We start from the raw sequence: 24,117 nt of genomic DNA on the forward strand, positions 1-24,117 counted from the left end.
ACTTGTTGTGTCTTTTAATCTATAGCTGCCTTGAATAAATTTTGGAATCACAAAATTAATCGAAGAATCTTGACGCTACGTTAAACGGTAACCTTATTTGTAACCCTAACAATAAAGCGGAGTGGAAATATCAGGACAGAGAAATACCAGACAAAGCGACTTTGTTGCCGATGACACGTTCCGCTCGGGTCCAGACACGTGTCATGGAAAAAGCTACTCCCACTCTAATTATTAGTTTTTTTTAGGCACTTCGAAACGTGACCGCCCCTCGCGACTCGGCAGAGCTTGCCTTTTCCAAAATGAGCGCACGATAGTTGTCGACGAAATTGCACTGGCTAAATTACCAAATTGGCATTTTTAGTGGGACCCTTTTTGCTAGTATGATATTTTTTCTCCTTTCACTTCATTGAAAACAATACCAGTCTTATCTGCTAAATATACCAATTTAATTATTTTTTCTATTTCCTATGTAAAATAATAGCAAATTGATGCCAAATGTTGATATTAATAACATAACATCACAAGTAAAAGGAGGAAAAAATAAAATAAAAAAACCATATCAAAAATATGATCATCCTGAACATGTCAATCTAGTAATTTAACTATTTCAACATTGACTATATTGTTTTTAGCCAAGCAAAAATTCATAGAAATAATTCACGTTGCAAAATAATACCTACTTTTTCGTAGCTATTTTTATACATCAAACGTAATCTAACTAACTAAACATAAGTCGTAAATACAAAAAGATAGAAAGATGCCCAACTTTTAGAAAAATCATCTTACTTCCATTTAAAATTAATTCTAATCTAATTGCTTAAATCTCTGAAAAACCATCTCACAAATTATTTCATTTTTAGTTTCGTCTTCTATTTGAGTAAAACCTCTTCACCAGTTTAAAAAAGAATAATTTTTCAAAACAGCCCCCTTTTATTTTTTTATTTTTAAAATCGACCGATTTTTTTTATTTACCAAAACCGATCCGTTGTTTGCCACCCCAGCGTAATCACCGTCCTAAACAGTCGGGGCTGGCAACCCCGACTATTTAGGACATAAAAATTTAGGGTTTAAGGTTTCTAATTGGGGTTTAACACCCTCTTAAATAGTCGGGATAGGCAACCCCGACTGTTTAGGACGGTGATTAGACTGACGTGGCAAAAAACAGGTCGGTTTTGATAAAAAAAAAATGGTCGATTTTAAAAATAAAAAAAATGGAAAGGGGCTGTTTTGAAAAATTGTTCGTTTAAAAATTTTGCGGAGGACTTATCCGCAAAACATCCCCTCTCTCCTCTCTCTCTCCTCTCCTTTTTCCCGTCTCGCTCTTTTCCAGAGGAGAGAGCTTCACTCCCCACTCACTTCACTCACTTCAAAAAAACACCCCCAAACCAAACCCTAGATCTCTCCCTCTCCCTCCAAACCCTAACCCTAACCCTAGATCTCTGCTCCCCTCACCAATGTCTTCTCTCTTCTTCCTCTGTCTCCTCATTCTCTCCTTCTCAGTCTCCCGATCCCACTCCCTCACCCTCTCCTCTCGCCTCATCCACCGCTTCTCCGACGAGGCCCGCTCGCGTCGGCCGGCGCGCCTCCGGCATTCAGGCCGCGGCGATGCCCGCTCGCCGGAGCTCCGACTACTACAAGCTTCTGACCAAGAGCGACCTCCAGAGGCAGAAGAAAAGGATCGGCAATGTCAAGTACTCGAACCTGTTTCCAGCCGAAGGAAGCGAGGCGTTCTCTCTAGGAAACGATTTCGGATGGTAAGGTTTTGAATTATTGATGAAATTTATTTGTGTTTATGCTTGATTTTTGAAATGTAGGTTGTGTTTAGGTTTGGAAACAAACTACTTTTAACGTGAAAGAAGTATCTTGAAGCTTGTTTTTATTTGGAGATAAATCAGGATGAGTGGCGTTGGTCAGTTTATGACTTTTGTGGTATTTACAGCCGCTGATATGTTCTTTGGCATGGATAAGAACTGTTTGAGGCCGGTTTAGAATATAAAACTATAACCTCCGATCCTCATCAAAACTTCCGATTTATAGCAATCCACTTTCAAATCCCACTGGCCACCCATATAAAAACTGGATTTGAAGTAAAAAAGATACCCTTGCGTGAGTCAAGATTTTGGCCCATAAAAGGTACGTCAATTGTGATGGGCATGTTAGGATATAAAACTGTAACACTCTAAACCTTAAAACATCGTAGTTTTGGTGCGGTGGAAGGGTCCTTTGACAGTCTGCTATTAATATTAGTGCTTTGGCAGGATTAAGGACTACTTAGTTTGTTTGTTCTTTGATTTTGCAAGGTAAGTCTGGGTATAAGCTTATTCCTGTATATCCTCCACATGGAAATGTAGTTTAAGCAAAATAAATTTGGGCAGCTCCTATTGGCCGTGACTGGAAGCTGAAATATATGGACTTTTCCTTCAACTTTCCACCAAATTTTTAAATAATTGTGTAAAAGAGTTGAAAGTACCATCTCAAAAGTTGGGCAATGTTTGACCTACTACGAAAACTACATACTATTCAGGGAAGCAATTCGTGAAGGAATATAGCTCTACCTTGCGTCCTTAATCAGCATCACGGGAGAGTCTTTGACAAAGCTTCTGGAGGGTTCTCTGGCAGAAGGTATCTAGGTGATGCTTCTTAGATTGGAACTTAAAACAACACACTGAATAAAAATCACAATCCGCTAACTATTGAATCTTTTGTACGGGTTAATTTTGTGCAATTCATCTTTGTAAATGCTTTCAATGGTGTTAGCTTTTTATTTGCAAAGAATGAAGGACTACAAGCTATTTAGTCCATAAATTTTATGGTAACTAAGTATTCGATATAAACTGTTTAAATGGTATAATTGGTCATGCATCATTGATAGAAATTTTATTTTGTTTCGGCACAAATTAGTGATGTCAAATTTGGTTATTCATCTCAAAGCTAATAAATAACATTCCATGTCGGGCCACATATTTGGTGAAACATCACATGTTGGGGATTTTACTTCCTTGAAGAAAATAGGAAAAGATCACTGATTTTGCGGGAAGTAACAACTTTCTTTATTGATCAAGAAAGCCTACACCCTCAACGCAAGCCCTTTTAAGGGGTCCACCCCCTTTCCTTTCCAAGCTCTACGAATCTAAATCTGCCTCCTTTAACTTGGTTTACAACAATAGAAAACATTATACAGAGAAACCAAGCAAAACCCTATCTCTAGCCTGACTTTCGCAGTTTGAAATAATAATAATTCCTTATCACGACGAATCTCGATTTCCTAATCATGATAAGGGTGGTTTCTCAATTACTATTAAGAAAGTATACCCTTTAGTTATTTGCAACGTAATCCATTTCATATATTGTTGTTTTGCCTTTGTCTGAAAGATAAATATGAGAGTATTAGATTCCGTTGTACGCATTTTATTTGGTAATTTTCTGGATGTTAAATACCAATTGTGGGTCACTTTTTATTGGCTTTGGAAACACATCACATTATGGCAGACAATAGATGGCCTTTAAGCCATTTATCGGTCACTGACTTTAGATCAAAAGAGTACACTTCCTTTAAACTGGTCAAACAGTCTATCAGGCGAGTCTGATTGAGTGTGCCATCAGTTGGGAGATGGTATCCCTATCAACCACTTGTGGCACGGAGCCAACAACCTTTGTTTGATGTAATTTCTTATACCAGAAAAAGCCTTCCTGGGGCTAGCAGCTAATGCTTTCAACATGGAAAGGATAAAAAAGATTCGTATTTCACGCATCCTCAGGGTCAAGATTTGTCGTCAAACCCACCAACTCAAGATGTTTGGAGAAATGGTTGGAAATGCAGCCGGCTAGAGAAAGGGTTGGCCAAGAACAAGGCGATTGGGATCAACTATGGCGCAGCAGCTACAGTTGGGAATCAATGGATTTGGAAGCAGTGTCTTGACCTGATCGGTAAGTCAATCGGTTCGAGAAGTGGTAGAGTACCTGTTGTCGATCAAGGGCTGTCTTACCTCAAGGAGTCGACATAGGAGGAGGTGTTTTACCTATCACGGAAGGGAATTGATCTATTAACAGGCCTTGCATTGCAACTGGGAATTTACGTAAATCCCTTCTTTGAGTCGCAAATTGATACCTATCAGAATTTTTCTTTCATTCTGGAGACTTCGAAACCGGAAGTTGTGAAGCAAAGAATAAAAGGCAGTTAACGAGCCGTAAGCGAGCGAGGAAGATAACCCTAACTTTTGTTGGGTGAGTTTGGGCTGTGCAATTTCTAAAACATGGCGACACGTGCCTTCTTAAGGCATTGACTGTTTCTAGGTCAGTCCCTATTTTTCTCGCATTATCTGGGCTAAGGATTTGGATACTCATGGGTTCTTGCTACTGTAAATTGGACTGGAAAATCTTTGTCATTTCTTTTCTGAAGTTGTATTGGTTTTCTATCCTGGTCCTTAGGTGTCTCATTTTAGCAAACTAGGCTTGAACTATAATGAGGCCGTGTACAGATTGTTCTCGACAACAACGGTGGATTATAAATACAATATCAATAAATAATGCCCCAACTTGTGCTCCTAAAGGAAAATGTATATTCGGGTTCCATAGAATTAAAGGTGTTCATAATGGAAAGCCAGATTCCAATTTTTTAACACCTCTCTTAGTGAGGGACTCTTCTTCCTAAGTTTGAACAGTTAGTCTTAGGTATTAGGTACGCGCATGACACCTAAATCATTAATGGTTGAAGGTAAATTTCAGCTAAGAAAGCTCTGTGTATATTGGAAACAAAACTAGAAACATGGGGGATTTTATAATACTTGATCAAAAGGTCGATATGCTTTATCTGTGGAGCAGTTTTTTTTTGCTTGTTTACCTTTCACTCTTTCGGTAAAGTTTTTTTCCACTTCCTCTGATGAACTCAGAACTTTATTTTCTTAGATCAATGCAAGCGATTATATACATGATTGCTGCTATTTGTTTTCAGATTTTTTGTATAACTTGTTTTTTTTATGGCAGGTTACATTACACATGGATTGACATTGGGACACCAAATGTTTCTTTTCTTGTGGCATTGGATGCTGGGAGTGACTTGTTATGGGTACCATGTGATTGCATACAATGCGCTCCTCTATCTGGCTATCATGGTAGTTTGGTAGGGCAGCTGTCTCCTCTCATTGCCATACCCCTCACAGCTGTGTTTTTTATATCACTATAGCATCCTTTGTGTTACTGTCTTGCAATGTGAAGTTCATGCTTCACCATTATGAACCTCCTGATCTACTTGTCATACGTTCACACATACAGGGGCAAGATATCTCAGTGGCAGGAACATGCTATGCATGCATACAAATTCATGGATGGATATATACATGCATGTTTATGTGTATGAGGCTGATAGAAGGTTTTCGTGCAGGCACCCGCATGCAGCATGCCTGTTCATACAAATTCTCTGAGCTTTAAAGCTTCAACAATCCATTGAATTTATTCTTGATGCTTGAAGCGGTTGTGTTATGACCTTGTTCAGCTTTTTACTAAAAGATAACTTGCATCTTAATACCAATTGCTTAAATTGGTAAATAAGAATATTACCACAACAATCAAGAAGTCTGAAGATTGGTTGAAGAAACCACTACCTTCAATATAAAGCAAAATCTTGCAACATTATCTTATGTTATTTTCATCAAATGGAATCAGAAAAGAACTTCTGAAACTATTCTCTTTTTGCACTTGATGGTGTGTCAAGTCATATATGCTGAATGTTGTTTACATTACTGATTTTTCCAAATGTCTTCTATAATTTACCCGTGTAGATATATTAACTAAACTCCCACTTTTAGATAAATTTGTCATATTTTCTAAACTTACCATCGGTAGCCACCTATTATAATTGAATATGTAACCTCCTAAGAAACTAATATTCACTGTTAAGAAGCCTGGATGTGGATAGGCAACATGTATGCAACAACCACATGAATGCAACACATGCATGAACAAGGCATGACAATTGCTTATAAAATAGGAGATACGAAAACCGGGAGTGACAAAAATTGCATAGATGAACAGAATCATGTGCACATACAATCGCTACCATATATACTTTGTAAAGAACGAAAACAAACATGCTTCCAACTTTTAATAAGGAATAGCCTTTAAACTTTGTTCTATACTATACAATAACTTATCTCAATGTTTATGTAATGACATTGGACTTGCTGTTTGTAACGAACAAAAGCCCTATATGCATCATAGAAGCAGCTTTCTTTCCTGTCAGAAGCACTAGTGAGGAAATCTTTTTTAGGCTTCTTATTATATTCTGCGAGTCCGAAATCTTTTTTGAGGCTTCTATCTACAGTCTGCTTTTATTTGTTCATTCATTTATTGACTGAAAAACAAATATAATCTAGATGATCAGTTTTTTTTGCCTTCTCCCATTGCCATCACATGGATCCCTAAAGTGGGTATCGAGCCTAAATTATTGTTTTCTGAATAATGATAACTACACTACTCTCTCCTAGGCTACTTTTACACTATAAGAGAGAAGTGTGGGCTCCATTGATGAGTCATCAATTTTAAAAAAGTTGAAGAGAATGGACTACACTTTTCTCTTTTGTAGTGTAGAAGTAGTGTAGTTATCACTACTCTTATTTTCTACATGCTGAAGCCTGAATCAATGCACCACAACTTTAGTACTCTTAAATGTCCTCTTAGGCAGTTGGAAGGTGGTAGCAACTCGGTTTATCTCTACTTAAGTGGACAGGTATTCTCACCCTATTATTCATTAATTGCACACCATAATGAGTGTATATTTAACTATAATATGGATGACATTGACAAAGTAATCCTCATCACCATTATTATTATGAATACAAACTATCTATAGCCCCCTATGGAAGGTGTTAGTATACACTATAATATAGATTATCAACCCCCACCCCCCACCCCCCACCCAAAAAAATAAATAAGGTTCTTGTCTGTCACCACCAGTGAATCACTTATCTTCCACCATCACTGGAACACCTATAGCACCACTTTGGATACTTTCGCCCTAGACAGTCTAATACAAAATTTTAGAATCCTTTTCTTTCGTTTTTATATACATGGTCCAACCCATAGGAATCAATAGAAAAGGCAAACCTCTTATGATACACCTCATCCGGCTCGGTTATTGATAAGTGAATAGATCTGCCTCCATTGCTTTTATTTTTATTTTTATTTTCTTGTGTTTGTCTTTTCTAGACTTGTACACTAGCTGTATATTTTATGGTCATTTCTTGTGTAACTTGCTTTTAAAACAATTATAGAATAATTTCTCCATGATTCCCATCTTTTACCTAAACTTATGCTGTTATTATTATTGAAAATGAGGAAAGAGTTCTGACTGACAACCTTAGGGGAGCACAAGCACAAAGCAACTAACTTATTTGGTTGCTCTGACTTTTATTCACTTAGATCGTTAACAAACTTGCAGTTTGTTCTCTGTTGGTTAAATTTATAGACTAGGTTGTAGATAGTTGAGTACATCGACATATAACATGAAGCCCATTAACCTTTATTATAATAATTTTGAGTTTACATGAGCAAAGTTTGGCTGCTGTATAGTAACCTTTTTCAGGTTATCTAGTTCGAAGAATTAATTCTTATACTAGCTTATAGTCAGAAAGAGTAGCCCTAAGAGGCAAATGCTTACTGCTTCTAGACGTGTTTTGTACATTAGATGATCACAGAACTTTTGCTTTATAATTCTCTCTGATTTTTCTTTCCATTCAGTATAAAAAGGGAGGCCAATTTGCTATCATTTCTCAGCAGTTTTAGCACTTATTTCAGATGATTGATTGGCAGGTGCTCCCTGGTGTTTGGGGCATCTATTATGCAGGATAAAGATCTTGGCACGTATAACCCAGCGGAATCAAAAACCAGCAGGCATCTCCCTTGCAGCCATGAGCTGTGTGATTTGGGCACTAGCTGCAAAAATCCAAAGCAGTCGTGCCCATATACTCTCAACTACTATTCAGAAAATACTTCCAGTTCTGGATTGCTGGTGGAGGATATGTTGCACTTAGCGACGAATGGGGAGCATTCATCAGTCCACGCCCTGGTTATTGTCGGGTATGTTCAAATCTCCTGGGGTATTTTCTTTTTTCTTTTTCTGGAGCAAAGACCACGGCCCAGACTTGAACTTAGGTCCTACAATAACCAAACCCCATGCTGATTTGATGCGTGATTTTAGGACTATTACTCTGTTTTGTTTTCCCGCTTTAGGGCTACATTTAATTTTTTTGTTAAGATTATGTAGCTCTTTAAATGCAGCTGTGGTAGGAGGCAGAGTGGTGGATACTTAGATGGAATTGCTCCTGATGGTCTTCTTGGTCTAGGATTTGGAAACATTTCAGTTCCAAGCATCTTAGCAAGATCTGGATTGGTGCATAATTCTTTTTCAATGTGTTTCAAAGATGATGATTCTGGGAGAATTTTCTTTGGAGACCTAGGTGTCTCAGCCCAGCAATCTACTCCATTTGTCCCTTGGGAAGGGAAATAGTAAGTTGTTCATGGAAATTTTGACTGACTGTTATTTTTGTTCTGGTTCTGTTTCAGTTGTTAAGTACAAATGTTGAAACTTTTCTTATGAATTTTTTCTTCTTCTGATTTTTCATGTGATACTCATGGATTTTGTTCATGTTTTATTTTGAATGATGTCTGTTACAATCAACTCTTCTGAATCAGAGAAACATCTAGTATCTTTTTATTGATAAGTTTTTCTATTTTTGTGCCATTTAAAATTGTTGACACAGAAGAGTTGTATATGATTTTCCAAACATTTGCCTTCTGTGACTTCTTTCTCTTTGTTTGACTGGTGATTCATTAATTTTCCGAGCTTTTTACCTTTTATGCCATTTAAGAGTGGTATAAGATTTTCCAAACCTTTTGCCTTCAATGACTTCTTTCTTCCTATGAATTTTAACTAGAAATTTGATGGTATAGAGTTGTAAACATCAGGTAATATCATCTTGATATCTAGATTATTATTGTCTCATAAGAATTATATGTGAAGTATTATCTATCAGTCTATCTGTGTGTATAGATAGGTCATTAATATTTTATGTATTTGTATGCGCGCATGTATGTAATGCATATGCATGCATGCATATACACGTTTATATTAGTGAATAGATAGACAGGAGAGAGAAAGGGAAAGGAGTTGCATCCATTATTCTTACGTGTGCATGCGTGCATGCGTGTCATTATTTAGTCTTTTAAGATAGTAGTGTAAGATATGGAGTCAATTTTCCTTTACATGCTATCGTTCATTAACAATATTTCCTTTGTCTCAGTCGTACCTATATTGTTGAGGTGGAAAGTTTTTGTGTCAAAGATCGGTGTCCCAGGAAAACTGCCTTTCAAGCACTGGTTGACAGTGGTTCATCATTCTCTTATCTTCCTGAAGATATCTACAACAAAGTTACTGTTGAGGTAAGGTTGGTTTGCTAAAGCATTTGTAGCATGCCATGGTCCATGTTAAGTTAAATATTGGGTATTGGGTTAATGGGCTGTTACCCGTTAACCTTAACCCTATTTGTATGGCTATATATATCTCTCTTGTTATTCTCAATAAACAACAATTAGGGTTTTCTCTATTCTCTACATGGTATCAGAGCATGAAACCCTAGCCGTCACAAATCTTCATTCAAAAATCCCTAGCCGCCGCCTGCTGCTACAGTACCGCCGCCTGTTGCTACAGTACCGTTGCTGCTACAGTATCGCCGTCGCTATAGTGTCGTGCTACAGTGCCCCCCTACACCGTGTTGCCTATTCCCTCGACATCTCAGTCTTCGAACTGATGAGAGGACGATTGTATCCCTCAACATTTCAGTCATAGAACTGATGAGAGAAAGCCTCGACATTTCAGTCATAGAACTGATGAGAGGAAGAGTATCTATCTCACGTTGTTGAGATATTTCACTTTTATTCTTGTTTCCTTCGAGAAACAAGAATATAGAAATTGAGCCTTTGTGCAAATAAAAGCCAGGGCTCTCTCCCTCAGGTGATCTCGCCTACGCAACGTGAGGGTATAGCTATCTACCACTTTGCCTCTAATACTGCTCCTGATCTGCTCTTAGTTTATGTTTCGAAAACTGATCTCCACTACTAATCTGCCTATTTGACTACTATTTGTCTCCTATTGTTGCTCAAAAATAAAAAATGACTACTACTTCGATGTCGGACATCTCCTCCTCTACTACTACTTCTATTGTTGCTGGTGAGACCTCTACGCCCAAGGTAGTCTTGGGGACTACTATTAAATTGAATGGTGCAAACTATCTGCTCTGGGCACAAGCTTTCCGCATCTTCATTAACGCTCAGAGCAAACTATTACATCTTCTTGCATCACCACCAATCTCAGATCCCACCTACAATTCATGGCTCTCATCTGATTATTGTGTTATGACTTGGCTTCTCAACAGTATGGAAGCACATATCAGTAGCAGCGTTATGTTTTTAACCACTGCGAAGGAGATGTGGGACAGCCTAAAGATTATGTACGGGAACGAGAAGAATGTTTCTCGCGTATTTGAAATTTATGAACGACTGTTTGCGCTCAAACAGGGAGATAAGTTAGTTCCGGAATTCTTTGGTGAATTAAAGGGACTGATAGACGAACTAGAGATGCATCAGCCTGCGTAGCTGATGCAGCGACGCTATTAGGGTATCGTCGTGATCTGGCAGTATCCAAATTTCTTTCTGGGTTGAATCCTAATTTACAGTCCCAGGTGAGAGGACAGATATTAGGTGGAGATATAATTTCCTCACTGACTGTTACATTCTCCAGAGTCATGCAGGTCTCTACTGGTGTTACTTCTGATACTACTACACCATCTCCACCCACGATGGATCAGTCTGTCATGTTCTCTAATCGAGGCAAAGGCCGCGGTCGTGGTCGTGGCCGTGATTCAGGGGGAGGACGTGGTTCCTTTGGTGGGAGGCAAGGTGAATCTGATAAGGGCTCACGATAGTGTGGTCATTGTGGGAGAACCAATCATATTTTTAAGAAGTGTTGGGAGAAGTTTGGTCGTCATCAGTGGGCCCAGGTAGCTGATACAGAGTCGACTAACTCATCTATTTCTACTACTACTTCTGGTGGTCCAGCTGTTACTGCTCCTACTGTTCAGATTTCTCAGGCAGATTATGAGAGGTTGCGCCAACTAGAACTCTCTCAGAATATTCATTCTGCTACTCATGCATCCTCTTCAGGTATGGATGCTTACATAGCTTCTTCTCACAAACCTTGGGTACTAAATTCTGGAGCCTCATCTCATATGACAGGTATAAAGGATCACTTTGTATCTTTACATCTTTCTGATAAGTTTCCTTCTATCCGCATTGCTGATGATACTCTTTCTTCAGTTTGTGGTGATGGAGTAGTTCATGCTACTTCCTCTTTAAAACTAACTGATGTGTTATATGTTCCCAAATTTCTTGTTAGCCTATTATCCATTAGCAAGTTTACAAAACAAAATAATTGTAAAGTTACCTTCTTTCCATCTTATTGTGTTTTTTAGGACCTAGCAACTGGGATGAAGATTGGTTCGGGGCATGAGAGAGGAGGTATGTACTATTTGGACGACAGTGTGCCAGAAGCTGGCCTTGTTGCATCACAGTCTGACTCCACTTTATTGTGGCACTGGCGTCTGGGTCATCCTTCACTACAAAAACTTAGATCGGTAGTTTCTGTTCAGCCATCTATTTCCTCTTTAGGTTGTGAGTCGTGTGAACTGGGTAATCACCATCGTGCTACTTTTCAGAGTCGAGTCGATAAACGTAGTAGTTTTGCTTTTGAGTTGGTTCATTCCGATGTCTGGGGTCCTTATCGTGTTCCCTCTGTACAAGGTTTTCGATATTTTATTATCTTTGTTAATGATTTCTCTCGCATGACGTGACTTTATCTGTTAAAAGAGAGGTAAGAGGTCTCGCACGTTATTGAACTCTTTTATAATGAAATAAAAACTCAGTTCTCTACTTCTGTTCGTATTCTTCGTACTGATAATGCTTTGGAATATATGAAAAGTGATGTTTCAAAATTTTGTGCTCTTAATGGCATTATTCATCAGACTTCTTGCTCTCACACTTCACAACAAAATGGAGTTCCTGAGAGGAAGCATAGGCATATTCTAGATGTTGCTAGAACACTAATGATACATATGAATATTCCAAAGTATTTGTGGTCTGATGCTGTTCTCACTGTAAATTATTTGATTAATCGCATGCCTTCCTCTGTCCTTGATGGTTTAATACCATTCAATTGTCTTTATCCTGATAAAAAACAATTCTCTGTGATTCCCCGTGTCTTTGGTTCTACGTGTTTTGTTTAGGATTTAACTGCTGGTTTGGATAAGTTGTCATCTAGACTCATCAAATGTGTTTTTGTTGGATACTCTCGTACTCAAAAAAGGATATAGGTGTTATCATTCGTCTACCAGGAAATATTTTGTGTCTGCTGATGTTACCTTTTTTGAGTATGTCCCATATTTTTCTTCTGGTTCCACTACTATTGGCTGTCTACATGTATCACTACCTTCTTCTGCTCCTACTACTATTCCATTACCTGCTCCTGTTGCTCCTGCACCGAAGCCTCTACTGACATACTCTCGCCGCCCAAAAGTACATGCCCCCGGTCTATCTCATATTGAGATCTCTATTCCTTCTGACTTGGATATCCCTATTGCTCTTCGAAAAGGTAAACGGTCTTGCCCGAAATATCCTATATCTCTTTTTGTCTCTTATGACCGTCTCAACCCATCTTTTCGTCAGTTTGCCTTGTCCTTGTCCACTGTATCTATACCTAGGTCATATGAGGAAGCTATGTTAGTACCAGCTTAGAAGCAGACTATGAATGAGGAAATGAATACACTACTTTCTAGAGGGACTTGGGACTTGGTTTCTCTTCCTACTAGAGCGACTGTGGTTGGTTGCAGATGGGTGTATACCCTAAAATATCACCCCAAATCCAATGGGTCTGTTGACCGTTATAAAGCTTGCTTGGTTGTGAAAGGCTATACCCAGACATATGGCGTCGACTATTTTAAAACCTTTTCTCCCGTTGCTCGTCTCAACTCCATCAGAATTCTTTTCTCTCTGGCTGTTAATATGGATTGGGCGATGCACCAACTAGATGTGAAGAATGCTTTCCTTTATGATGATTTGGACGAGGAGGTTTATATGGAGCAACCTCCTGGGTATGTTGCTCAGGAGGAGAATATTATCTGCAGGCTAAGAAAGGCCATCTATAGGTTAAAGCAGAGTCCTCGAGCTTGGTTTGATAAGTTCAGCAAGGTTATTTCTAATGTTGGTTTCCAACGTTATCAGTCTGATCACTCTGTCTTTCTTCGACGCAGAACAACTGGTTTGGTTATTTTAGCCGTATATGTTGATGATATTCTGCTGACTGGGAGTGACTCTATTGCCTTAACTGAGACTAAGGAGTATCTAAATCGTCATTTTATCACTAAGGACATGAGAAAGCCAAAATATTTTCTTGGGATTGAAGTTGCATATCAAAAACATGACCTGTTGTTGTCCCAAAGGAAGTATGTGTTAGATTTACTAGAAGAAGTAGGTCTCTTGGAATGCAAACCTGCAAGCACTCCAATGGAGGTAAATGTTGATTTGTGGCGTGATGATACCTCTCTCCTAGATGATGCTGGACGATATAGGAGACTAATTGGGAAGCTAATATATTTGACAGTTACCAGACCTGATATTACTTTTGCAGTAGGTGTATTGAGCATGTTTATGCACAAACCTAGAGAGGTTCATTGGACAGCAGCTCTGAAGATTTTGGCATATGTCAAGAGTTGCCCTGGCAAAGGATTGTTATATAAGAAGCATGTGCATACTCACATTTCGGCTTTCTCTGATGCTGGCTACGCAGGAGACATGGGAGATCGGAAGTCAACCTCAGGATTTTGTATTTTTGTTGGAGGTAATCTTGTGACTTGGAGAAGCAAGAAACAAGATGAGTATCACGATCTAGTGCAGAGGTCGAATATAGAGCAATGGCTCACACTGCTTGTGAGATGGTGTGGCTAAGAAAGTTTATGACAGAGCTTGGTTTTGTTCAGCCTGGACCCATGCCAATGCATTGTGACAACCAGTCTGTCATTTATATTGCACAGAATCCTGTGTTTCATGAGAGGACAAAACATATCGAAGTTGGCTGTAATTTTGTCAGAGATGCTTGGGAGAAGAAGATAGTATCTCCACTGTTTTAAAAAACCTCCGCCTAGTCCGCTTAGGCGTACGCCTAGGCCTAGACGGTACCTAGGCCGTTAAAAAACCTCCGCCTAGTCCGCTTAGGCGTACGCCTAGGCCTAGACGGTACCTAGGCCGCCTAACTAACGCCTAGCGCCTAGGCGGTATTTAGGCTGCCCACCTAGATATTACGAGGGTTTAGGTGAGCATTGTCTGCTTACGTGGATTGCACCCTGTAGGCCTTGATTGTGATTTTATGTGTCGTAGCTTACACGTCCTCCAAATTTCATTAACCTCCAAATATGAACACCTCCACTACCTCCTCCGACCTTCAGCAAAACCTCATCAACCACCACTTAAATGAAGAAAGAAAAAAAAAACGCTCAGAAACCGCTTAGGCGCCCGCCTAGGCGACTAAGCGTTGGGCGCCAAGTCCGACGCCTAGAAGCGTCCAACGTTTAATGTAACATTGAGTATCTCTCATATTCACTCCGTCCTCACAATAACTTGCTGATATTCTTACCAAGGCTACTTCTTCAAAGGTGTTCTCTACTATATGTGACAAGCTAGGCATGGTAGACATCTATGCTCCAGCTTGAGGGGGAGTGTTAAGTTAAATATTGGGTATTGGGTTAATGGGTTGTTACCCGTTAACCTTAACCCTATTTGTATGGCTATATATATCTCTCTTGTTATTCTCAATACAACAATTAGGGTTTTCTCTATTCTCTACAGTCCATATAGTAACTGTCTTCAGAACTTTTAGTTTGACAGGCAAATAAATGCTTCAAGGTTTGTCTATGACAGCGCTGACTGGGAGTACTGTTATAAAGCCAGGTAAATATCCCATGCAATTAGGTTAAACTTCATTCTTTGTTTAGTCATATTTTTTTCAATTGTTTAATCTGTTTGTGATAACAGCCCACTGAAGATGCCTGCAGTGCCAACTTTGACATTAATGTTAGCCGTGAACAAGAGTTTTGTGGTCACCAATCCCGTCTTTCTGGTCTATGGTAAAGAGGTGTGTATTAAAAATGATACTCATTATTTTAAAGGATAATCTTTCGACGCTACGGATGATGACTGAAGGGACATAATGTGATGATTTAAGGGTCTTCGCCTAACATGGAGACTATTGTTCTTATCATATCATTCATGACAGTTTTTTTTACCAAATAATTTTGATGACTTGGAGGAAGATTATGGAGACCATCTATGGCGGCTCTTGATATATAGCTGCTATTCTATATTTCTTTTAGCCATTTTTTCAAGAACTACACAAGTATACCTAGGTCATCTCATTCTATGTTACCCGGGTACTTCTATAGTGAATCCATACCCGTAGCCAACACATACCCGACACTTATCCGTACCCAAACTTCATGGATGCTCCTTGGATGTATGCATTTACCCAGACATGTACTCACTTATACGATGTATGTTTTAATTTAAAATACTTGTCATACACTTATTGGATCTATATCCTACTCTTCATGTCTATTTTCTGAAACTCGTTAGACATGGGTCTGGTTGTTTCGGCCTATATTCAAGTTAAAAACTATGATTTAGAAATGTGGTTTAAGTGTCTAGTTAAAAAATGAGCACTTTCCAATTTATAATAATCAACATGATAAAAGATAATAGATACTTTGATAGGAAATTAATCTCAAATATCACATGAATTGAAAAGTAATAATGATCTCATGTAAATTGTTAATTTCGACACACACACACGCACGCACACACACACGTGTGTGTATAGCCATGTCCATGTACCCTACATTTCACAAATTTGATGTGTCCCATACCCGTACTCTCACCTGTACAGGTACCCGTGCCCGTTTCCATGCAACTTAGTCTCATTGTCAATGGATAGTCTATATAGAATATTCAGCTAGTTGGAATTATGATTTTAAAAGTGTAGACTATGCTTGGTATCCACAATTTCCAATATTTAGGCACTAAAATGGCCAGTAATAATCTATATTTTACGTGCAATTGCATATTTAATACCAATGTTGCGCGCACACAATTTACCTTGTAGCCACTTTTTCAATTGATGTTCATGTTTGAATATCTTCTGAAACACATGAAGTATGTTGCTAGAGAACTAACCCCTTAAGAAAGGGAATTGATAAAACCAAGACCGACATTAACTTCTGATGCTGCACAAAAAAAAAAAAAAAAAAAAAGTTTGATAAAACCAAGACCGACATTAACTTCTGATGCTGCACAAAAAAAAAAAAAAAAAAACAGTTAACATCAAACTTTATAAGTTCTACTTGATCGCTTTCTTCTTATTGATGGAAAGTCCAGTGTTCATCAAAATCCATCTCTCTCGTATCTGTTTTTAATGGATTGAACTCTAATCCTCTTGCAAGACACTGAAAAAAGAGGATAAGCTCAGCAGTATAAGGGAATTATTTATTTGAGTGTAAAAGGTTCTGAATTGTGCATATGCATGTTATGCAGGAGGAGATTGTTGGTTTTTGTTTAGCTCTACAATCTTCGCAAGAAAGTCTGGGGACCATTGGACGTGAGCAATTACTCAATCTTTTTTCTATATTCACCAAATTTTCCATTTTCTTTTCTGTTGCTCACTTGTATTCTCTTTCAAACTGAGTCATACATGCATATGCAGAAAATCTTATGACAGGATATCGGATAGTTTTTGACAGAGAGGATTTGAAGCTTGGGTGGTCACGTTCTAATTGTAAGACATTTCTCCTCCAAGTATTATGAGACTTTTAAAAAAACTTTGTTTTCATGTTATCCCTTAGTTTATGTTTGTATACTCAAGTATAAAGAGTTAATGACATGTTCTGATCTGTTGATAGGTCGAGATCTTGATGATAGTAGCACAGTTCCTTTGACTCCACCAGCACAAAGCAGCACTGAGAATCCATTGCCGACAAATGAGCAGCAGAGCTCTCCTAATGCCCGTGCAGTTTCTCCAGCTGTTGCTGGAAGGGCACCCACTAACATTCCATCAGCTGCAGCTCTTCATGTGGTTAACTGGTTGTCTTTCTCCTTGTTGCTACTGGCTCATCTTACGGTTATTTTAATTGGGTAGGACAGTTTTTATGGTTATATTATATACTTCATTATATATAGTGCTGTAAATTTGAGGTTTTCTGGCAGCCTTTCCTGTATCCAATGTGGGTTTTTTATGTCATTGGATTTATTGGGGCTGAATCTAGTAAATCCTACATCTTTTCTACTCTGTTATATAACCATCCATTTACATCTCATCATTCCACGTTTAACCTTAAATTTAGGCCATTTTATATGAAATATTAAGTGAGATGGTGAGGGAAACAAAATATCAAGATAAATTTTCTTACTTTGAAAGCGAGAAGGATATATATGACTTGTATTAACTTCTTTAGTTGTAGATTTGTAAAAAGAGGGGATATGGTGTGTGAATAAGGAGACTGGGATAGTGGTATTCACTATGAACCCGGAGGTCGTGAAATATCAAGAATTAAAGATTCTTTTGGCGAGTTTTGGACCTTTTAGTGTTCCGCATTTAGCTGTAATAGTAAATTCGCTAGCTTCAATTCATCATTGGACATTGGCACACTATAAGGATATTTTCAGGCCAGAGCATATAAATTTTTATATCCACCTCCAGGTCAAAGACAATTGTTGTATTTGTTCCCAAACTTTTTATCGTAAAAGAGTCTTGATGGAAATCCCAGGAAATCTTCACTTGATGAGCGAATAAGATGGCGCTGAACTTTTGGGTCTGTTGGCACCTTTGTTGCATGGATACGGGGTGCGTGTATAAGTGCAGGTATGGATATGGGAACGTGAGTCCGTGACACCAAATTTGTAAAAGAAAGTTGTAAAAGGTAGAGTATGGGTAGACGGCTAGGTACGTATATTGAAATTAGCAATTTACATAACATCAATATTGTTTTTCATTCACATATTATGAGAATTAAAATTTCTGTAACGTTTTTATATTGCTTTTATCATGTAGATTATAATTTGGAAAACTATTCGATTTTTAACTAGATACCTAAATGACCTTTAATATTATAGTTCATATCTGGCTATCGGCTAAAACGAACCCAACCCATGTTCAGGGAGTTCCATGAAGTAGAGTGTACGATAAACGTATCAGAAGTTTATGATAAAGGATTTAAATTAAAATATGTATTATTCGATGTAGTACACATTTTTATAAATATATGCATATATTCAAGGAGTCTCCAAGGATTGTCGATGTATAGTATATGTGTGATACATGATGGAAGTGCCCAAGGAATGTTAGTATATGCTATGTTGGAAATGTGATGCAAGCCTAGAGGGGGCGGGGAGTGAATAAGATTGCTACAAACTTTTCGAATATGCACAGAATATGCAGTGGAAAATAAATATTGAAAAGCTAAGAGCAACTAATACAGGAACACACGCGATTTTTATAGTGGTTTGGATCAAAATTCTATGTCCATTATTTCTTCTCGTGAATGGTCTTCTTCACGATGACCGGAGTTATCCCTGAATTACAAGCCAATTTAGTAAGCTTTACAAATAGGACATTGGAATCTACCTGAAAGCAGTCGAGATGTCCTGCTCCTTACAATGACCAGAAGAAATCTAGCCCTAGCTAGCCACACTCAATTACTCTGGCTCGAGCACATCAACTCTCAATTACTCCGGTTTGAGTACGTAGTCAAACTTGCAAGTTTGAAATACAAGACTAGCCCTAAAACAATTAAAGCGCAATTGAAAAGATCGTACAACACTTTTAACAAACCACCTTTCAAATCACTGACGTCAAAGATCCATGGAGAAGGGGTGTTGAAATCGAACACAAAGGGCACTCCTCGCTGAAACAATCTCTCGATTTTGGGCACGGCGAGAAGAAGTTGAACAACACTCAGGGAATCAAATTCTTACTCAAACTCTCACAAACTCTAGAATTTGATCTCTCAAACTTATGCAAATATCCTCTCTCTCTCTCTCTTGTTATTAATCTCTTCTCCAATCCCTCTTTAAGTAGACATTGATTGCATTGGAAAGAAGCCCTCTAATCAGCGTTGAAGTAGGAGATCAAATATCAAACAACTAAGATTAAATCTAAAAATATGTCAAAAGGCGTCCAAACAATCGATGGTTAAACCCAATCATCGATGGTTGATGTCGATCATCGATGGTTCACCGTAGTCCATCGATTGTACAGATTCTGATTTCTGAAATTTCGCAGATTGTTTATTATAGCCCATCGATGGTTGAAGCGATCATCGATGGTTGACTATAGCCAATTGATGGTTTGATTTCTTGTTTCTGGAATACACAAATTGTTGATAGTAGTCCATCGATGGCCTGTGGTTAAAGGCTGAAAATCAACTATTCATGTTGATTTTTTGCATTGATGGTTAAATGTTGAAAGCAACTGTTCATGTTGATTTTTGCATCGTTTTGAGTCACAACTTATTCATTCCTGTTTATTCCTGAAATGCATCATCTCACAAACTTATTAGTAGCAAATGAGAGTTTGTTATTGATCAAACAAGAAATATTGCACGAACAATGTTCTTCCCAAACAAAGTTCTAACATGGTACGTGTTGTTTATGAGTATAACTTCATGATAGAAGTACCCATGTAACCTAGGTTGGCACAAACGACTCATAATGTGTGATTTTATCTGTAGGCCCAAAACTTACTGATCTCTCCTATCTATGAATGATCATTAGAAACTTTGCGAAGCTGTAAAAAATAAACATATTCTACTTTCTGACTTAGCATCATATGGAGTAAATGATACTCTTGCTACAATGCTTCGGGTTATTTTTAAAATATTCTGTTTAGGGGTTAACTACTAATGGTTTTAGAATGGGCTCTACTTTGTAGTTTTACATACAGGAGGTTGCTGCATTCTGATGGCTTTTAGGAAATTGAAGTTTTTAGAGGTCTACAGGAGATGCTCAATTTTCCACTACAGTTCCAAGCTAAATGAAAATTTTCTATGGTTAGTCGTCTTATATATTTCACATCCTTGAAGTACTATAACATTTATCTGATGATGAGCTAGTGGTCAACCCTTTCTGGAGTTGCGGTTTGGACTGACTGATTTTGTAACGGTATTTCCTTGCATTCGGATTGTTGGCTGGGAGCAAAAGCTCAGATTCTACTTTCAATCAAGATCATCTGGTAATTTTAAACCATCCACTTTGATTCTCAGAGACTTCAAACTACTTGCAGGCCTTGCAAAGTGGGTAGCTGATACTTCATACCTCTCTATGTAAAAGCATAAGAAAATATTGGTCAAGGAACATGCTGAAAGTTGCACTTGTTCTCCTCCCTCGTTGGTGCGAATTTAATAGTCATAAGTTTTTAGAATAATCCATGCATGTTAATTTACCTGATCTGAATACCTATCTATCATACTATCTTTTTGAAAGCAATTTTTTAAGTGTTCGGTCTTTTTCAAAGAGATAATGAAACTAGAGGTCTTGAAAGTGGAACAATAATGAAAATTATTCTCATAATGAAGTGAGGAGTCCTTAAAGGTTGATCATATTTCACTTCCACTTTTATTCACATCTTCCTCATCTTCTTCAGTCGGTGGCTTTTTGAATTTTTGAATTTTTTTCATGAAAATGTCACTTTCAAATTTTGGTACAAAGATAGTAGAAGGATTTGGCTGATTATCATTACTTTTTAACATTTTTGAGTTTTAATGGAGATGATAATTATTGGTTTAGGGATTATTATACTTGAAAAGGCTGCAGGAAGCTTCCAAAAGTGTTTGTTATGCGTGGGTAGTGGGGCTGTATTACTCTTTTGTATCCACTTATCTAAAGAAGATTATGGGCTTTTGACGCATTAGATATACTTTTATCATCCACTAGGATACAGGAGGTTTTCATATTCTTAGGAATCAAGGATGTATTGTACCCTTGTGTTTTGTTACCTACTGAAGGTTATGATGGGAAGTATCATAGAATTCAAGAGTTTTCTTTCCTTTGGATGTTCCTTGTGCCAATAGCATACATGCTACTGTCTTCTATACACATCTCTGGATGTTTTGAGGCAATACGTGCCCGTGAACATTTTATGCCGAACACACATCTGTTAATGCGTAAGAGATCTAAAAATATATAACTGTTTGTGCATCTAGTATCATCCTTTGTTTTTTTCCTTTTCTTTTTTTTTCTTTTTTTTGGGGGGGTGGGGTGGGGGTGGGGTGGGGCATAGATATGCATTGCGTGCTATGTTCTTGCTCTGATTGAAATTTTGATTTCATGGTCGATTTCATGGTGCAAGACGTAATCGTGTATGTATTATGGAAAATCTGCTCTCAGGGGAAGTATTTTAATTTAGTTATGGCCTACCAAAAATCGGTTTATGAATTTTTCATGCTTCCTATTTGCAGAATAAGTTCTATATTGTTTTCTTGTGATGGTGCGTGTCATGTTTTTTCCCCTTAAACTAAATTCGGTGTGGTGTTATTTATTACAGTTGTAAATCTTGCTATTAAACTTTGGGTTCATAGAGTAAGCTACTTATTACAATGCTAAATCTTGCTGCCTTGTTAATTGATTCTTTATACTATTTTAAGTGCAATTTGTGCATGATGAGAGTTGTTAGCTAGGTTGGGAGTTATTTATTCTAGTGTTGCAGTAAAGTTCCAAAAGCTCTGTTATGCTTGGGTCACCTAACCTTGTTAGATGTTTTTTTTTGTGGGGATGCACGGTACTTTTCTTTTCTCTACCAACCTATTCATAATGTGAACTGTGGATTTCGAGCCTTTAGCTGATCCGAATTATAAATTATAGAGCTTTTGACATAATTTAATAGAATGTCTTGTTCCCGTCAGTGTTCACCAACCCCTTCATATTGGAGAAAATGTCTTATTTTATGTTCTACATGGGTTCTCTCTGTCTCAGGTGCTCCCTGATGCCTGTAACTTACTATCGCATTCAATGCATCTCTGCGTGTTGTTCTACTCAATCTATTCTTCCAGCTGATTTCATACTTGATGCAAACTGTTATCTATGAGAGGTCAAAACGTTAATCAAGGACCTGTTTGTGTGCATGTTGACAGCTAGCCGTTTGTTGTGTTGCATACGAAACGCATGAAGGAATAATTGCATTCCATATTTCTCAATTCTGTGAGCTAGCCATTTGATTTCATGGTGAAAGTCATGGGCATCTATACGAAAAATGCAATGATGTGACAGCCTATGTTACCAATATTATTTCTGCTTTCATCATTAAACCTGTACACTGCCCTTTTTAATTAGTTCTGAGGTACGCACAAGCTGCATGTTGTGCTTCCAGCTGTTGGTGATCATGAAAATGATTTTGATGATGAAAGTCACACAACTATCCAGCGTTGGCCAAAGCCATCTACCCTTGTGAGCTGCTATTCATGGTTAACAGCCCTAGGCTTTATGCGTAGGCTAGTTTTGTTAGAAAATGGCATGGAAATGGACAAAATGGCAATTATTGATCAAACAAAATAGCAAACATAGTGTAGCCTCAAAAAAAAAAAAAAAAAAGTCTCTCGCTTGAGGTCCTTTTCAAATTTCACTTCACATCCTTTTATTGTGAGCTTTCCCCCCTAGGTTCTAACCTATGGAGGACGTGAAGGGCATTATTATGCAATGTGTGTATGATTGTTGTGAAGGAGCCCCCACCACCGATCCCCCTACGCCTCCGCACATAATAGGAGGAGTAGTACCTCTTTATGCAAAAATGTTCTTTTCATAAAGTTAGATTAGGCTTCTTCCAAACGTTTGATAACAACTTCTTGTTTTGTTAATACAGTCGGAGTTGGTAACATATATTGTGATTACACGCTTATGGCCCTTTTGTTTATTGTTGTTGATGATTTTTTTTTCTTTATTAAAAAAAATTTAGCATTCCAATGATTTGTATTCGGTGTGGGGTCTTTGTTGTACAGCTCTCTGTCCTTCTGTCCTACCGAAGTTTTCTCCTCATTTCTTTTGTTGGACGAATTTTCAAAACCAACCTATTTTCAGATTTAATCCCCAAAAAAGACTTGTTTTAAACTTATTTTCAAAAACCGACCTGGTTTTAGCTCTGGCGTTGAAACAACATCGGTTTTTGAAAAAAAAAATTCCGAAACTTCACGGGAGTTCAACTTCCATGAAGTTTAGTAAATCTGCTAAACTTTACGGGAGTTCAACTCCCGTGAAGTTTCGTAGTTCAAAAAAAAATTAAACTATGAAAATTCACGGGAGTTCAACTCCCGTGAAGTTTCGGAAGCTTTTTCACAAAAACCGAACTGGTTTTAGCGCCAAGGCTGAAACCAGGTCGGTTTTCGCAAATAAGTTCAAAATAGGTCGTTTTTTGGGATTAAATGTTCAAATAGGGTGGTTTTGATAATTTGTTCTTCTTTCTTTTGTTTCTTCTTTCTGTTGAGATCTTTATTGGTTGCTTATGAAGCCGCGGTTTGCATGTGAACTTAACGGTGGCTACTCGGCTGTGATGAGTTAGCTAAAGGATTCCATAATGATGGCCAACCTAAGCGCGTTTACTTGTAATCATTGTTTATTGTAGGGTAATTCTCAGAAACCCCCCTCAACTTTGGACGATTATTGAGCCAGCACCCCCCCTAAGCGTAGGGTTTTTTTTTGATAAAACCTCAAAAGTAAAGGGTTTCTAATAACTTTCTTGATATTTTTTGAAAGTAAGGATGGTTTGCTAATAATCGTCCAAAGTAAAGGGTGGGTTTGCGGTATTTAGCCTTTATCGTATGTATGCTGAGTTTTGTAAAGTGTCTACTAAACATTGACTTACCGCGTGATGGCTAATGCACGTGCCCATTATGTAGGATTAAATATTTTGTCAAAAGATTCCGGTGTCATCGAAGAAGCGCAGGCGATCTAGCTGGATGCAAGCTTTTGGCACCAGCAAATAGTTTG

At 38.0% G+C, this 24,117-nt stretch overlaps 1 protein-coding gene across 1 annotated transcript; it reads left to right on the forward strand.

The window, feature by feature from the left end:
- LOC109832669 (aspartic proteinase-like protein 1) lies at window positions 1,307–17,484 on the forward strand. Its single transcript, XM_020400070.1, is given in 11 exon segments — window positions 1,307–1,580; window positions 1,582–1,754; window positions 4,984–5,119; window positions 7,841–8,073; window positions 8,275–8,502; window positions 9,297–9,435; window positions 14,978–15,048; window positions 15,133–15,232; window positions 16,684–16,747; window positions 16,853–16,924; window positions 17,049–17,484. Coding segments are annotated over 11 exon segments (1,578 nt in total). The 5' UTR covers window positions 1,307–1,454; the 3' UTR covers window positions 17,285–17,484.

This window comes from Asparagus officinalis, chromosome 3 (assembly GCF_001876935.1).
Source record: "Asparagus officinalis chromosome 3, Aspof.V1, whole genome shotgun sequence".
Lineage (NCBI taxonomy): Eukaryota > Viridiplantae > Streptophyta > Magnoliopsida > Asparagales > Asparagaceae > Asparagus > Asparagus officinalis.